Source organism: Catharus ustulatus, chromosome 31 (genome assembly GCF_009819885.2).
Source record: "Catharus ustulatus isolate bCatUst1 chromosome 31, bCatUst1.pri.v2, whole genome shotgun sequence".
Taxonomy (NCBI): domain Eukaryota; kingdom Metazoa; phylum Chordata; class Aves; order Passeriformes; family Turdidae; genus Catharus; species Catharus ustulatus.
The window spans coordinates 2998041-3015266 of NC_046251.1; the positions used below are offsets into that span (position 1 = coordinate 2998041).

General features: G+C 54.2%; 1 protein-coding gene and 1 long non-coding RNA gene across 11 annotated transcripts; one reads left to right on the forward strand and one right to left on the reverse strand.

The window, feature by feature from the left end:
* Positions 1-1063: 1063 nt before the first annotated feature.
* LOC117009084 lies at positions 1064-4369 on the forward strand. Of its 10 annotated transcripts, none has more exons than XR_004420422.1 (3): positions 1064-3146; positions 3208-3270; positions 3333-4369. It is a non-coding gene; the product is annotated as an uncharacterized LOC117009084 (long non-coding RNA). The 10 variants fall into 10 exon arrangements; XR_004420415.1 differs by having other exon boundaries at positions 1064-2845; positions 2922-3239; positions 3302-4369; XR_004420412.1 differs by having other exon boundaries at positions 1064-2814; positions 2877-3239; positions 3302-4369.
* Positions 4363-16353, reverse strand: CSRNP2 (cysteine and serine rich nuclear protein 2). Its single transcript, XM_033083211.1, has 5 exons — positions 16325-16353; positions 10937-11140; positions 9571-9833; positions 7710-8006; positions 4363-5373 (listed from the first exon to the last, which is right to left on the reverse strand). The coding sequence occupies exons 2-5, from the start codon at positions 11094-11096 to the stop codon at positions 4675-4677; spliced, it is 1419 nt and encodes a 472-aa protein (XP_032939102.1). The 5' UTR covers positions 11097-11140; positions 16325-16353; the 3' UTR covers positions 4363-4674.
* Positions 16354-17226: the final 873 nt, after the last annotated feature.

Below are 17226 nucleotides of genomic sequence, written 5' to 3' on the forward strand. Positions count from 1 at the left end.
GTTGGGAACCAGGATGGGATAATGGGATAATGGGATAACGGGACAGGAACTGGGATGGGACAATGGGATAATGGGGTGGGATCCATAGGATGATGGGAACACAGATGGGATAATGGGATCCATGGAATAATGGGATCCATGGGATAGGAACTGGGATGGGAACTGGAAGAGAATGGGCATGGGATAAGGGGATAATGGGATCCATATCCAGGATGGGAATGTGGATGGGATCCATGGGATAGGAACTGAGATGGGGTCCATGGGATGGGATAGGATCCATGGGATAATGGGATGTGATAATGGGATCCATGGGATGGGATGGGATGGGATCCATGGGATCCATGGGATAATGGGATGGGATCAGAACTGGGATAGGATCTGGGATTGGATAATGGGATGGGATTGACAATGGCCCCCAGGGTTCCAGGGGCTCCAGTTGCCCCCCCGGCTCCGCACCAAGCTGATCCTGGGCTCTGAGGCTCCCAAGGGCAAGGTTGGGATCTTAACCCAAATTTTGTGAATTCAACCCAAACCCAGCAAACCTCACCCAAACCTCAGTGGGTTTAACCCAAATTTCATTAATTCCACCCAAGTTTTGCTATATAAACCCAGATTTCAGCAGTTTTAACCCAAATTTGATGGATTTAAGACACAACTCTCTTCAAGTTTAACCACTTTTTATTTTTCCACTTAAATATTCTCTTTAAATACAGCATCGTCCTGGGAAACTGCAGAAAAGCAGGAAAAATGAATAATAGTGGGGAGAAGCTTTGGATTCACTCAGGGGTGTTAAATGTGGAATTAAAATGAAAATTAAAAACTGAAAAATTAAATTTAAAATGGAATAGAAAAAAAGGAAAGAGTAAGGAAAAAAAGGAAACTGAAAGGTAATAAAAAGGGAAAGAAATGGAATTAAAAAAGAAAGAAGTGCAAGTAAAAATTAAAGAAATAAAAAGGCAATAAAAACAGAAAGGCAATAAAAAAGAAATTTAAAAAAGAAATAAAAATTAAATTTTAAAGGAAAGAAAAAATTTAAAAATTATAGGAATAAAAAAGAAATAGAAAAAAGGGAATAAAAAATGAAGAAGGAAATTAAAATGCCATTAAAAGTTCTGAAGCTGCTTTGGGGCTCTGGGGGGGCAGTAGCACCAGCAAGGGGCCAGATCCACAAAATCCAGGGGATGGAAAAGGCAAATCCCAGCTGGAGCACAGCAGGGTTTGGGGACAACTGGGAAAATCCAGAATTCCAGTTTAAAACTGGGAGAAATCCAGAATTCCATCATTTGGGGTAAAACTGGGAAAATCCAGGAATTACATAATTTGGGTAAAACTGAGAGAAATCCAGAATTCCACAATTTAAAACTGGGAAAATCCAGAATTCCAGTTTAAAACTGGAAAAATCCAGAATTCCAAAGTTTAAAACTGGGAGAAATCCAGAATTCCATTTTACATCTGGGAGAAATCCAGACTCCCACAGTTTAAAACTGGGAAAATCCAGAGTTCCCCAATCCAGAAATCCCCTTAAACCCCTCTGACCCTGCCAAACACCTTGAAACCCCAAAAAGCTCTGAACACACTTAAATCCCTCTCTGAAACCCCAAAAATCACCCCCTGAACCCCCAAATCTGCTCTGAATTCCCTTTCTGACCCCCTGCCCCCCTCCTCTGAACCTCTTTGAGCCCATTTAAGGTCCCTGAGCCCCCTTTTAAACCCTCTCAAATCTCCTGAACTCACTTAAACCCCTCTTGAGCCCCAAAAAAAGCTCTTTAAACCCCCTTAAACCCCTTTTAAACTCCTCTGAACACCAATAAAACCCCTTGGAATGGCTAAAAATGCCCCTGACACCCTTAAACCCTGCTTGAATCCCCTTAAATTCCCTCTAAAGCCCCTAAAACCCCCTGAACATCCTTGATTCCCTAAAAGACCCTTTAATTATCTTTATGAACCCTTTTAGATCCAACTGAACTCCTTTTAGCTCCCCTTAAACGTCTCTGAACCCCATAAAACTCCCCCAAAAAAACCCTACACACCCCATAACCCCTAAAAACCCCACTCTGAACCTTCCTGAACTCCCCTTAACCCCCTAAAAATCCCTTCTGAGCCTCCTTAATCCCCTTTTTAAACCTCTCCTAAACCCCCTGAACCCTTTCAACCCCCCAAAAAAACCCTGCACATCCCACAACCCTTAAAAACCCCACTTTGAACTCCCTTTAACCCCCTAAAAAATCCTTCTGAGGCTCCTTAAACCCCTTTTTAAACCTCTCCTAAACCCCCTGAACCCTTTCAACCCCCCAAAAATCCCCTCCACACCCCACAACCCCTAAAGACCCCACTCTGAGCCCCCTTAAACCCCTTTTAAACCCCTCCTGAATCCCCTTTTTAACCCCCCACGGGTCCAGGTGACCTCCAGGAGCACCAGGGACCCTCAACCCCCAAAATTTGGGGGGGGGGGTCAGACCCCAGTGTGGGAAAACTGCTGGGAAAGCCAAAGGTGAAATCAAAAAGTCAAAGGAAAACCAAGGGGTGACACCAGCTGGGTTTGGGGGATTTGGGGCCCTGTGGGGTCCCACAGGGTCTGGGAGCATCCAGGTGAGCAGGTCCTGAAGGCACAGACCCCAGCAGGTGAGCAGAGCCAGGGGCTGAGTGTCCAGCTGAGCAGAGCCAGGGTCTGAGAGTGTCCAGGTGAGCAGATCCATGATCTGTGAGTGTCCAGGTGAGCAGATCCCCACTCTGCAGGGTCCAGGTGAGCAGATCCAGGTGAGCAGATCCCACCAGGTGAGGTCTGAGAGTGTCCAGGTGAGCAGATCCCACCAGGTGAGCAGATCCAGGGTCTGGGAGTGTCCAGGTGAGCAGATCCCCCAATCTGCAGAGTCCAGGTGAGCAGATCCAGGTGAGCAGAGCCCCCACTCGGCAGGGTCCAGGTGAGCAGATCTGAGGTCTGGGAACATCCAGGTGAGCAGGTCCTGAAGGCACAGACCCCATCAGGTGAGCAGATCTGAGGTCTTGAGAGTGTCCAGGTGAGCAGATCCAGGGTCTGGGAGTGTCCAGGTGAGCAGATCCCCCACTCTGCAGGGTCCAAGTGAGCAGATCCAGGTGAGCAGATCCAGGTGAGCAGATCCCACCAGGTGAGGTCTAAGAGTGTCCAGGTGAGCAGATCCATGATCTGTGAGATCCCCCACTCTGCAGGGTCCAGGTGAGCAGATCCAGGTGAGCAGATCCAGGTGAGCAGATCCCACCAGGTGAGCAGATCCAGGGTCTGGGAGTGTCCAGGTGAGCAGATCCAGGGTCTGGGAGTGTCCAGGTGAGCAGATCCAGGGTCTGGGAGTGTCCAGGTGAGCAGATCCCCCACTCTGCAGGGTCCAAGTGAGCAGATCTGAGGTCTGAGAGTGTCCAGGTGAGCAGATCCCCCACTCTGCAGGGTCCAGGTGAGCAGATCCCAGAATCCAGCAGTGCCCAGGTGAGCAGATGCACATCCCCAGCCTGGGCTGGAGAACAGGCAGCCCCACCCCACATCCTCATTTCCCCCCATTCCTGCCTCCTCCCAGGCTGGAATTGCTCCTGGCCCAGGTTGATCTCACCTGGCTGGGGCCAAAAAAGGGGGAAAAATCCAGAAATGAGAAGTTCCAGCCCAAAACAGATCCCAGAGCCTCAGGAAGCTCTGAAGCACAGGTGGGTTTGCCACGAATTCTACTCCAGGTGACTCTGGAGAATCCACACCTGGAGAACCTGAACCCATCCCAGTCTGACCAGTTTGATGCCACTGGAGATGCCCAGAGGCAGAAGGAGCTCAGGTGAGCAGGAAGCACCTGAGGAGCAGCACAGGGAACTGCAGGTGCTCCAGGGAGAGTTGTGCAGGAGCAGCACATCCATGGATACCTGTGCACACCTGCAGGGCTGCAATGGCAGGAACAGGTTCCTTGGGAAACACCTGGATGGATGGAGCTCACCTGGGATGGGCAAGGAGCCAACTGAGAGCTCAGGGATCAGGCAGGACAGGGCCAGGTGACACTGAGGCACATCTGTGCACACCTGCAGGGCTCTGATCCCGCTGGAATTGGTCCAGGATCACAGGTAGGGACAGGGACATTCCCAAATCCTGGTCCTTGGAAGGCTCCAAGCCCCAACAGCTGCTGCAGGGATATCCCAGCAGGTGAATGAACATTCCAGAAGGTTCTGACAGGTACAGGTGATCAATGCCAGGTGATGGAGGAGCCAACGAGGAGATGAAGTTGATTCAAACCCCCCTCCAAAATTTTCCAGGTGAGTTTGGGGATTCCAGTCTTGGGTCTCTTGTTCCAGGTGTGTCCCAATCCATCCCACTGCAGGTGAGTGGGAGCAGCACCAGGCCCAGGTGAGACATTCATGAAACAAACAAAAATTAGGGAAAAAAGGTTTTTTCCCTTAGAAACAAGGAAAGTGGAGGCAGCCAGGAGGGGACAAAGCTGCCATGGGATCCAGGAGGCTCCAGCTCAGGTGAGTCCTGGCACAGGTGATCTCTGCCAGGTGGGATGGAGAACAGGGAGGATCCAGGAGGCTCCAGCTCAGGTGAGTCCCTGCCAGGTGAGTGAAGCACTCCTCACCCTGGGCCAGGTAAATTTTCTGTCCAGAGCAGCCCCCAGCAATTAAATAATCAATCCATGGAATAAATAACAGAGCCAGAGGGCCTGAGGCCACTCATATAGGCAGGTGGGGGTGCTCCAGGTGCTCGGGCAGATTCTCAGGTGCTCCTCCCTTGCTCACAGCAGCGGGGACAGGTGGCACCCCCAGCTCCTTCCCAGGGGGGCTGGAAGCAGCAGGGGGATGCTCCAAGTGGCCACTCTCCCCCTTGGCAGCTGCCCGTGGCTCCAGCTGGCAGTAGAGCCCAGGTGAATCAGCCAGGTAAGGCTGGGAGCTCCCCTGGGGCTGCCCCGGGGGGTAACACAGCACCGACGATTCCAGCGGGAACTGGGCTGGGATGAGGATGCTGGAGCTGAGCCCGGAGCAGGGGGGAGCTTTCACCTGCCAGGTGTCATCCAGGTGCTCCCCCAGCACACACACCCCACCCCCCTCTCCCCCAGAGGCGCTTCCAGAGTCTTCCTCAGCCTTCAGCCTGTCCAGCTCCTCGGCCGTCTGCAGGTGCAGCACCGCGCGCTCGTTCTCCGCCAGGTACTCCTGGAAGTCCTGAGTCTCAGGGGGCTGTGGGGGCGGCCAGCTGGGCCCAGGGGGGGCTGCTGCTCCCTCCTCCTTCTCCTCCTCACGCCGGTTCTCCAGCTCCAGCTTCATCAGGGTGTGCAGGAAGTGCGTGCGGACGCGCAGGGGGTTGAACTCGATCCGGCCGGACGCGTTCCCGCAGCCGTCCCGGGAACAGCCGCAGGGGAAGGAGGAGCGATCCACCTGGGCCAGGGGGAGAGCATGGGGTTAAAAACGGTTCTAAAATCATGGGAATTGTACACAATAAATTCAGAGGGTTGTACACAAGATTCAGGGGATTGAACTCGATCCACCTGGGCCAAGGGGACAAAAATGGTTCTAAAATCATAAAATCCTGGGAATTGTACATAATAGATTCAGGGGATTGCATACAATAGATTCAGGGAGTTGAACTCAATCCACCTGGGCCAGGGGGACAGTACAGGGTTAAAAATGGTTCTAAACTTCATAATTGTTCACAACAGATTCAGGCAGTTGTACACAACAGATTCAGGGGGTTGAACACAATAAATTCAGGGGGTTGAACTCGATCCACCTGGGCCAGGGGACAGCACGGGGTTGAAAATGGTTCTAAAACCGTAATTGTGCACAATAGATTCAGGGGGTTGTACACAATAAATTCAGGGAGCTGAACTCAATCCACCTGGGCCAGGGGGAGAGCACAGGGTTAAAAACCGTTCTAAAATCATAATTGTGCACAACAAATTCAGGGGGTTGTACATAACAGATTCAGGGAGTTGAACACAATAAATTCATGGAGTTGTACACAATAGATTCATAGAGTTGTACACAACAGATTCAGGGGGTTGAACTTGATCCACCTAGGCCAGGGGGACAGCGTGGGGTTAAAAATGGTTCTAAAATCATAATTGTGCACAACAAATTCAGGGGGTGGAAATAAAGGGTGGGTCTGGTAGGGCTGAAAGGGAACTCAGCTCTGGGAATGAATGTTGGGTTTTGTCTTTATTGGATTGTGTGAAAGTGCACCTGTGGAATCATCATGTGATAAATGATGATTGGTAAATGTTATAATTGTTTGGTAATTGAATATATTATTGTTTGACCATAATAAGAATCATGAGAAGTGATGTAATTGTAACAAAAATCATGAGAAAGGGGATTTTGGGGACCTGATGGAAATCACACAATCCATGCTTGGATAAGATCAATGTGTACAATAGAAAAATCTGGGTTTAGTAATTATTATATAGTTACATAATGAAAAGGGTATAAAACATGTCCCTCTGGAATCCATGTCCAGCCAGATCTGGGTTTGTACCTCAACTTCCAGAGCCCTTCAATAAAAACACCTGCACACAATCACCTGTGATTCTGTGTTTCTGTGCTAACAGGGGACAGCTGGGAAACCCCAAACTCCCCCAGCACCTGAACCAACCCCCAGCACCTGAACCCCATCCCCAGCACCTGAACCCCATCCCCAGCACCTGAACCCCACCCCACACACCTGAACCCACCCCAGCACCTGAACCCCAGCACCTGAACCCCACCCCAGCACCTGAACCCCAGCACCTGAACCCCACCAGCACCTGAATCCCACCCCCAGCACCTGAACTGCCCTGAACCCCAGCACCTGAACCCCGCCCCAGCACCTGAATCCCACCCCACACACCTGAACCCCACCCCCTGAACCTCCCCACACACACCCTGCTGGGGGCCTGTCCCAGGCTGGTTGGTGTCCCCACTGTCCCCACAGCCTGGATCTCAGCTCAGGGTGACCCCAGATCTCACATGGACAGAGGGATTTGGCTCTGGGGTGGGGAGAGCAGTTCACACATTCCAGGTATGGCCAAAACACACCTGGAGCTGCTCCTGCTGCTCAGAGGAACAAGAGCCCTCCAGCAGCCGCTGGACCCAATCCCAGCGGCCTCCCCTGGCACCCACTGCTGCCTCAAGGGCACAGTGAGGGTGCCAACACCTGGCTCACCTCGAGTCCCACCTGTGCCCCCTTTCCCAGCTCACCTGGCACCCACACCTGGCACACCTGGTTCTACCCAATCCTCAAGAAGCAAGAGCCCAGCAAGTGCATCCTGCCCCAAACCTGGCACTGATGGCCCCACCTGGCACTGCATGGCCCAAATGTGGCACTGGATGCCCTCACCTGGCACTGCATGGTCCCAGCTGGCCCTGGATGCCCCTGATACCCTCACCCAGCACTGGTACCCTCACCTGGCACTGGGTGCCCCTGATGCCCTCATCCAGCACTAGGTACCCTCACCTGGCACTGTTGCCCTCACCCAGCACTGTTGCTCTCACCTGGCCCTGGATGCCCCTGGTGCCCTCACCTGGCACTGGATGCCCTCACCCAGCCCTGGATGCCCTCACCTGGCCCTGGATGCCCCTGGTGCCCTCACCTGGCCCTGGATGCCCCTGTTGCCCTCACCTGGCACTGGATGCCCTCACCCAGCCCTGGGTACCCTCACCTGGCACTGGATACCCCTGGTACCCTCACCTGGCCCTGGACACCCCTGGTACCCTCACCTGGCACTGGATGCCCTCACCTGGCACTGGATGCCCGCCTGGCTGCAGGCACAGGTGCGTGGCTCACAGGTCAGGCGGCACAGGCAGCCGCACTGCTCCCGGGACAGGCGCAGCGCCCGCAGCTCCTGGCGCTCCTCGGCGTCGATCCTGCGCACACCCGAGGCGCGCAGCAGCGCCCGGCGCCGCTTGGTGGGCAGGGGCTGCAGGTAGAAATAATCGCCCACCTCCACCTGCCCCACGTCCAGGTCATCGTCTGACACGTCTGCCAGGGTGAGCCCCGCCGCCTCGGCCGACGGCACCGTCCCGTTCTGGGTCAGCTGGGTGTGGGGACAGGGGGGTGGGGTCACACAGACTGAGCCTGTCCTTGTCCCTGCCAGCACCTGGCACCTCCTGATGGCACCCAGGTGTGTCCCTGTGCCCCCTGAGATCACACCCGGGTTCCCCTTGGTTTGTTCCTTTTCTGAACCCACACAGGTATTGTTCATTCCCCACTCCCCCCACAAAGGTTTTCACACCTAAACCATCCAGGTATTTCCCACCTGGACTCCCCCCATCCCTCCCTGCCCAGGTATTCCCCACCCAGAAACCCTCTGCCACCCCAAATCCCCTTCAGGTGTTTCCCACCTGGATTCCCCACCCCAGCCCCAATATCTGGCTTCCCCAAATCCACTCTGCTGCCCCTCCAGGTATTCCCCACCTCGATTCCCCCCTTCCTCCCCAGTTATCCCCACCTGGATCCTCTCTTCCCTCTCAGGTACCTCCCACCTGGATTTCCCCTCCCTCCTGTTATTCCCCACCACAATTCCCCCCTCCCTCTCATGTGTTTCCCCACCTGGATTGCCCCCTTCCTCCCCAGTTATCCCCACCTGGTGCCCCCCCTCCCTCCCCACTTATCCCCACCTAGATTCCTCCCTCTCAGGTATTTCCCACCTGGATCCTCCCTCCCTCCTCTGGTGTTCCCCACCTGGATCCCTCCTCCCTCCCATTATTCCCCACTTGGATCCTCCCCTCTCTCTCAGATATTCCCCACCTGGTTCCCCCACTCCCTCCCCACTTATCCCCACCTGGATTCCCCCCTCCCTCTCAGGTGCCTCCCACCTGAATCCTCCCCTCCCTCTCAGGTACCTCGCACCTGGATCCCTCCTCCCTCCCCAGTTATCCCCACCTGGATCCCCCCCTCCCTCTCAGGTATTCCTCACCTAGATTCTCCCTCCCTCCCCAGGTGTTTCCCTCCTGGATCCCCCCTCCCTCCTGTTATTCCCCACCTGGATTCCCCCCTCCCTCTCAGGTACCTCCCACCTGGATCCCCCCCTCTCCCCAGTTAACCCCACCTCGACTCTGCCCTCCCTCCCAGGTATGCCACACCTGGTTCTCACCCTCCCTTCCCACTTATCCCCACCTGGATCCTCCCCTCTCAGGTGTTTCCACCTGCATTTCCCCCTGCCCTCCCCACTTATCCCTACCTGGATTCCCCCCTCCCTCTCAGGTATTCTTCACCTGGATCCTCCCTCCCTCCCCAGGTGTTCCCCACCTGGATTCCCCCTTCCCTCCCCAGTTATCCCCACCTCCATTCCCCCCTCCCTCTCAGGTGCTTCCCACCTGGATCCTCCCCTCCCTCTCAGGTACCTCCCACTTGAATCCTCCCCTCCCTCTCAGTTACCTCCCACCTGGTTCCCATCCTCCCTCCCCAGGTGTTCCCCACCTGGTTCCCCCCTCCCTTCCCACTTATCCCCACCTGGATCCTCCCCTCTCAGGTGTTTTCACCTGCATTTCCCCCCTCCCTCCCCAGTTATCCCCACCTTGATTCCCCCCCCCTCCCCAGTTATTCCCACCTGGATTCCCCCCTCCCTCTCAGATATCCCCACCTGGCTCCCCGCTCACCTCCCTCCTCCTGGCTCGCAGTTTCTCCCTGCGCAGGTGCTGCCGCAGGTGCTGCCGGTGGCTCACCTGGCGCAGGTGAGCGAACTGGCTGAGGCTGTACCTGCGGGCGCGGTGGTGCCTGGGGGCCATGCCCAGGGAGCTGCCCCCGGCGCTGGGCACGCAGGTGAAGCCCTGGCGCCGGGCAAAGTAGTAAACGGTGACCTGGGCGAAGCGCACGCGCTTCCCGGCCCGGCGCGCGCGGGAGCGCCGCAGGATGGACGGGGCTGGGGGCACAGCGAGGGTCAGAGGCAGAGTTCACCCCGAATTGTACAAAATTCACACATTGTACCCCGTATTTCCACCCAAAATTTAAAAATATCCGTTAATATCCCCAATACTCACTAAAAAAAAATTCCCCACCACCACTAAAATGACAGAAATGTGTTTAAAAATTCTAGAAGAATTCTCTGATTGCAAAGCAGAAAAAGCAAAATAAAAAGTTAAAATAAAAAGATTAAAGGAAAAAAGGGGGGAAAGGAAAAAAAAGGGGGAGAAAGGAGAAAAAGAAAGGGGGAAAAGGAGAAAAAAAAAGGGGGAAAAGCAAAGGAAAGGGGGGAAAAGAAAAAGAAAAAAGGGGAAAAGAAAAAAAGGAAAAAAGGGGAAAAAAGAAGAAAAGGAAAAAAGGGGGAAAAAGGAAAAAAGGGGAAAAAAGGAAAAAAGGAAAAAAGGGGGAAAAGGAAAAAAGGGGGAAAAAGGAAAAAAGGGGGAAAAAGGAAAAAAGGAAAAAAGGGGGAAAAGAATAAAAGGAAAAAAGGAGGAAAAAAGGGGGAAAAGACATGGAAAAAAGGAAAAAGGGAAAAAGGGGAAAAAGCAAAGGAAAAAAGGGAAAAAAGCAAAGGAAAAAAGGGGGAAAGAAAAGGAAAAAGGGAGAAAAAAGGAAAAAAGGGGAAAAAGAAGAAAAGGAAAAAAGGGGGAAAAGAATAAAAGGAAAAAAGGAGGGAAAGGAGAAAAAAAGGGGGAAAGGGAAAAGGAAAAAGGGAGGAAAAGAAAAGGAAAAAAGGAGGGGAAAAAAAGGAAAGAGGGAGAAAAGGGGGAAAAGAAAACGAAAAAAGGGGAAAGAAAAGGAAAAAAGAGGGGAAAAAAAGGAAGGGGGGAAAAAAAAAGCAAAGGGGGGAAAAAAAGGAAAGGGAAAAAAATAGGAAAGGGGCACAAAAACCGGAAAGGGAGAAAAAAAAGCAAAGGGGGAAAAGTAAAAAAAAATTAACAAAAAGGGGGGGAAAGAAAAGCAAAGCAAAGCGGGGAGAAACGAAGCCATAAATAAATAAATAAATAAATAAATAAATAAATGAAATTTAATTGCCGCCCCGCCCGTCCCGCTGCCACTCACGCCCCGCGCTGCCGCCGCCGCTGCCGCCGCTGTCGCAGCTGTCGCCGCTGTCGCTCGTCGCGATCTCATCGTCCGAGGCGGCGCCGCTGGAAGGGGCCGATCCCGATCCCGGCCCCGATCGCGATCCCGGCCCCGCATCCTCCTGTCCGACCGCGGCCATCGGGGCTGGGCTCGCATGGAGCCCCCGGCGGGGACGGGGCCGCCCTGGGGACAGCAGCGACGTGTTATCGCGACATGAACCTGGGACGTGAACCCCGCGATATGAACCCGCGACATGATCGAGACACGATCCCCGCGCAACATGAACCCGGAACACGCTCCCACAACATGATCTCCTGACACGATCGAGACACGCTCCCCGTGACATGAACCCACGACACGATCCCCCGACACGTTCCCATGAGACAATTGAGGCACCATCCCCGCGATATGAACCCGCGATATGAACCCACAACATGATCTCGCGACATGAACCCCGCAACATGATTGAGACACGATCCCCGTGACAAGATCCCCGCGATATGAACCCATGACACGATCCCGCAACATGAACCCGGAACATGCTCCTGCAAAATGATCAAGACATGAACCCGCGACACGATCCCTGTAACATGAACCCGTGACGTGCTCCCACAACACGATCCCCCAACACGATCGAGACACGCTCCTTGCGACACGATCCCGCAATATGAACCCTGCGACATGATCGAGACATGTTCCCCGTGACATGAACCCGCAACACGTTCCTGCGACATGAACCCACGACACGAACCCACGACACGATCCCGCGATATGATTGAGACATGAACCCGCGACGCAGTGACACGCTCCCTGTGACAAGCTCCCGCGACATGAACCCCCGACACGCTCTCCTGATATGAACCCTGCGATATGAACCCCGCGACACGATCAAGACACGCTCCCCGTGACATGAACCCGGAACACGCTCCTGCGACATGAACCCGCGACACGATCTCGCGACGTGATCGAGACATGCTCCCCGCGACACGATCCCCACGACATGCTCTCGTGACACGCTCTCCGTGATATGAACCCACGACACGATCAAGACACGATCCCCGCGATATGAACCCACGACATGGTCCTGAGACATGAACCCGTGACACGCTCCCACAACATGATCCCCTGACACGATCGAGACACGCTCCCCGTGACATGAACCTGGAACACGCTCCTGCAACATGAACCCACGACACGCTCCCGCGACACGATCGAGACATCAACCCGCGACACGATCCCTGCGACACAGTGACACGCTCCCCGCGACAAGCTCCCGCTATATGAACCCACAACATGATCCCCCGACATGAACCCGCGACATGAACCCCTGACACACTCCTTGCAACACGATCCCCGCGACATGAACCCGCAACATAAACATGTGACATGAACCCAGAACACACTCCCGTGACATGATCCCCATGACACGATCGAGACATGCTCCCCTGACACGATCCTGCGACACGATCCCTGCGACACGCTCCTGCGACATGAACCCGTAACACGCTCCCCTGACATGATCTGGCGACACACTCCCCGCGACGTGAACCCACGACACGCTCCCACAACACGATCGAGACACGCTCCACGCGACACGCTCCCACGACATGAATCCGGAACACGCTCCCGCGACATGAACCCCGCAACACGATCCCAACACGTTCCCCTGACATGAACCCTCGATATGATCCCCCGACACAATCCCTGCGATATGAACCCGCGACATGTTCCTGTGACATGAACCCCGCGATATGATCCCCTGACACGCTCCTGTGATATGAACGCACGACGTGCTCCCCCAACACGATCCCCGCGATATGAACCCACGACATGAACCCGCGATATGATCCCCGACACAGAGCCCGGTCCAGCCCCAACCCCGCAGGAGCCGGTGCCGCCCCCCAGTGCGGTGTGAACGTCTCGTGAGTCAGGGCTGGAGAGCACCATGAACCCAGGGCAAAATGATGGGCTGAGGGGTCAGAAATGCCAAAATCGAGACAAAAATGATGGGTTTGAGGGATGAGAAATGTTAAAATTGAGACAAAAATGATGGTTTTGAGGGATCACAAAAAATGATGGTTTTGAGGGGTCAGAAAGGTCAAAATGGAGAGCAGAAATTGTAACTGTTGAGGGATAACAAAATATGATGGGTTTTGAGGGATCAGAAGTGCCAAAATCAAAAGCAAAAATGGTATTTTTGAGGGATCAGAAAGGTCAAAATTGAGAGCAAAAATGGTTTTGAGGCATCAGAGGTGCCAAAATCGAGGGGAAAAATGTTGTTTTTGAGAGATGAGAAGTGCCAAAATCAAAAGCAAAAATGATGGTTTTGAGGGATGAGAAATGCCAAAATTGAGACAAAAATGGTTTTGAGGGATGAGAGGTGAAATGATGGTTTTGAGGAATCAGAGGTGCCAAAATCAAAAGTAAAAATGATGGTTTTGAGGGATTAGAGGGGCCAAAATTGAGAGCAAAAATGATGTTTTTCAGGGATCAGAAATGTCAAAATCAAGGGCAAAAATTGTAATTTTTGAGGGATCACAAAATATGATGGTTTTGAGGGATCGGAAATGCCAAAATCGAGGGCAAAAATGGTTTTGAGGGATCAGAAATGCAAAAATTCAAGGCAATAATGATGTTTTGAGGGATCAGAAATGCCAAAATCAAAAGCAAAAATGGTTTTGAGGGATGAGAGGTGAAATGATGGTTTTGAGGGATCAGAAATGCCAAAATTCAGGGTAAAAATGATGGTTTGAGGACTCAGAGTTGCCAAAAGCAGGGATGCAGGATGAGAGCAGAGTGGGAATGATCCAGTTCCCTTTTTAGAAAAGGAATGAGAACACCAATGAACCCAGGCGTTGTTCTGGCATGAACCAAAAAATGGAATTTGGGGATGAACACCAGGAAGATTTTGGCAGTCTGGACCCTTAAAGTCCAGTTTTCCAATATTTTCCCCAAAAATTCAAATTTCCCAGGGATCCGAGTCCATCCCAGGACACTGCTGCCATTCCCAACACTCAACTCAGAGTTCTTAGGATGAAAAGTGGAAAATTTGGGTTCCTCAGGGAAATCTGGGATGCAGCTCCCACCAGCATCCCAAGGAGGGATGAGGAATGAAAAATAATTCTAAATGCTGAGGGAGGGGCTATGAGAATTGGGGAATTTCAAGGATTAAACCTCACCTAAAGGAGTTAAATTAAAAACAGAATTTTTTTCCATGTTTAAGAATCACTTTTGGATCAGGAGAGTTTGGAATTCCAGGAGCTGATGTGGAAAATTTTCTGGGAAGGAGGGGCAGGTGTTGGGGACAGTGAGGTGACCCCCAAAAAAAAAAAATCCCCGTGGCCATGACTGGAATTGGGAATAAAGATGGAACATGGAACACCTGGATGCACAGGTGAGGATGGAAAAGGTGACCCCACAAAAATCCCCAGGGCTGGAATTGAGGGATAAAGGTGGGAGAGAACACAGAACAGCTGGATGCAGAGAGGAGCTGGCACAGGTGAGGAGGGGGCACACAGGTGAGGGTGGGGCAGCAGGAGCCCCTCCCAGGTGGTCTCACAGGTGAGGGTGGGGCTCAGGAGCTGGCACAGGTGAGGGAGGGGCACAGGAGCTGGCACAGGTGAGGGAGGGGCACAGGAGCTGGCACAGGTGAGGAGGGGGCACACAGGTGAGGGTGGGGCACAGGAGCTGGCACAGGTGAGGGTGGGGCAGCAGGAGCCCCTCCCAGGGGGTCTCACCTGTCCCAAAGGTGAGGGGGGGGGGGGGCCCAGGTGCTCCACACCTCCCCTGAGCTCAGACTCACCTGGGACCCCCCAGAATCACCTTGGGGGGTGACATCTGCACAGGGATTGGCCCAACACCCCCTCACCTGCCAGGGACAGCCCCTCCCCGACCCCTGGGGACACACCTGACCCCCAGGTGTGACATCACCATCGCTGCCATCACCCCCCCATGTCACCCATGAGGTCCCCAAGGCCACCCACAGGTGCCAAGGCCACCCTAAGGACACCCAGTGCCCCCCAAGGTGCCTCACCTGCCAGGACCCCCCAAACCCCTCCCCAAAGACAAGGGGGGCCCTACACAGCTCCTATAGGCCCCCGGTGCAGGGAGAGCTGTAGGATTGCCCCACATCCCCTATAGGGCCCCATCCCCTATAGCCCCCCCTGTGTCCTCCTGTGTGTGACCAGCAGGGGCCTGGATTTCACACAGCACCCCCCAGTTCCTATAGATTCTGTTATAGGGACCCCCAGTTCCTATAGGTTCAGTTATAGGGACCCCTCCATCCCCTAAAACCCCATTTCCTATACATTCAGTTATAGGGACCCCCATTTTCTGTAGATTCACAGTTATAGGAACCCCCCATTTCATATACATTCACAGGTATAGGGACCCCTCCATCCCCTATACATTCACAGTTATAGAGACCTTTCCATCTCCTATACATTCACAGATATAGGGACCTCCATCCCCTACAGATTCACAGCTATAGGGACCCCCATTTCCTATAGCTTCACAGTTATAGGGACCCCCATTTCCTATAGCTTCAGTTATAGGGACCCTCCATTTCCTATGCATTCACAGTTATAGGGCTCCCATTTCCTACAGGTTGACAGATATAGGGACCCCTTCATCCCCTATAGCCACCCCAATTCCTACAGATTCGGTTATAGGGACCTCCCCCCCATTTCCTATAGATTCAGTTATAGGGACCCCCCCATTCCCTATACATCCATAGTTATAGGGACCCCCCATTTCCTATAGATTCAGTTATAGGGACCCTCATTTCCTATACACTCACAGTTATAGAGACTCCCCCATTTCCTATACACAGTTATAGGGACCCCTCCATCCCCCCCATTTCCTATAGATTCACAGTTATAGGGACCCCCATTTCCTACAGATTCTCAGTCACAGGGAGCCTCCCATCCCCTACAGCCCCCCACATACCCTCTAGCCCCCATCCCCTACAGACTCTCAGCTATAAGGTCCGCCCACATCCCCTATAGCCACCCCCATACCCTACACGCCCTCCAGCCATCCCCCCTCGCCCTACAACCCTCACCCTCCAAGCTCCCTTTTTTTGTACATCCCCAAATAACCCCCAGCTGTAAGGGACCCCATCCCCAAACCCCCCCAGCTATAGGGCCCTGCCATCCATAGCGCCCCTCATCCCCCACATCCCCAAACCCCCCCAGCTATAGGGCCCTGCCATCCACAGCGCCCCTCACCCTCCACACCTCCAAACCCCCCCAGCCCCCGATCCCCGATCCCCGCCCGCCGCTCCAACGCCCCCACCCCTCACAGGCCGCCCCTCCGCCCTCCTTCCAGCCCCGAGCACGGACCCTCCCGGCCTTCCCCGGCACTCACCGGTGCCCGGGGGGGGTTCGGGGGTGCCGGCCCGGCCGGGTGGGGGGGGAGGGAGGCCCCGGGGCCGCTCCCGGGGGTCCGGGGCCGCTCCCGCCCCGCCGCGCGCGCCGACAACAATGGGGCCGCGGCCGCTGCGCCGCCGCTTTTATACCGCCCCGCGTCACGTGATCCCCGCGCCGCCACAGCTCCGCGCGGGGCACCATGGGAAAGCGAGTCCCCTGGGGACGGAGGGCAGCGCTGGCGCGGGGTGTGATGGGAGATGTAGTCCGGAAATGCGGAATATGGAGGGATGTGGGAGGTCATGGGCTCGCGGAATGGTTTGGGTTGGAAAGGACCTTGGAGATCATCCACTTCCACCCCTGCCATGACAGGGACACCTTCCACCGTCCAACCTTGTCCAGCCTGGCCTTGGATGCTTCCAGGGACAGGGCACCCACAGCTGCTGTGGGAATTCCACCCCAGCCCCTCCCCACCCTCCCAGCCAGGAATTCCGTCCCAAAATCCCACCCATCCCTGCCCTGTATCACTGTGAATCCATTCCCTGTGTCCTGTCCCTCCATTCCCTGTCCCCAGTCCCTCCCCAGCTCTCTGGAGCCCCTTCAGGCCCTGGCAGGGCTCTGAGCTCTCCCTGCAGTGAGCTGAGCACCCCCAGCTCTCCCAGCCTGGCTCCAGAGGGGCTCCAGCCCTGCAGCAGCTCCGTGGCCTCCTCTGGCCTCTGTGCAGCAGCTCCTCATCCTCCTGGGCAGGAGCCAGGGCTGGAGCAGCTCTGCAGGTGGGGTCTCACCTGGGCAGAGCTCCCTCCCCTCTGCCCACGCTGAAGTAATTTTATCAGTCCCACAGTGGGACTCAATGGCCATTAGCAGAAAATGACTCACTGGAGGAAGGATGGGTTGTGAAAAGAT

What these genes read in the sequence shown, in the direction of transcription:
- CSRNP2 (XM_033083211.1), bottom strand. Translation starts at nt 11,096, where the DNA reads ATGGCCGCGGTCGGACAGGAGGATGCGGGGCCGGGATCGCGATCGGGG. An exon ending in CGGCGGCGGCAGCGCGGGGC is followed by an intron (nt 9,834 to 10,936) that starts GTGAGTGGCAGC and finishes CTGTGCCCCCAG; the next exon opens with CCCCGTCCATCCTGCGGCGC. An exon ending in AGGCGGGCATCCAGTGCCAG is followed by an intron (nt 5,374 to 7,709) that starts GTGAGGGCATCC and finishes CCCCTGGCCCAG; the next exon opens with GTGGATCGCTCCTCCTTCCC.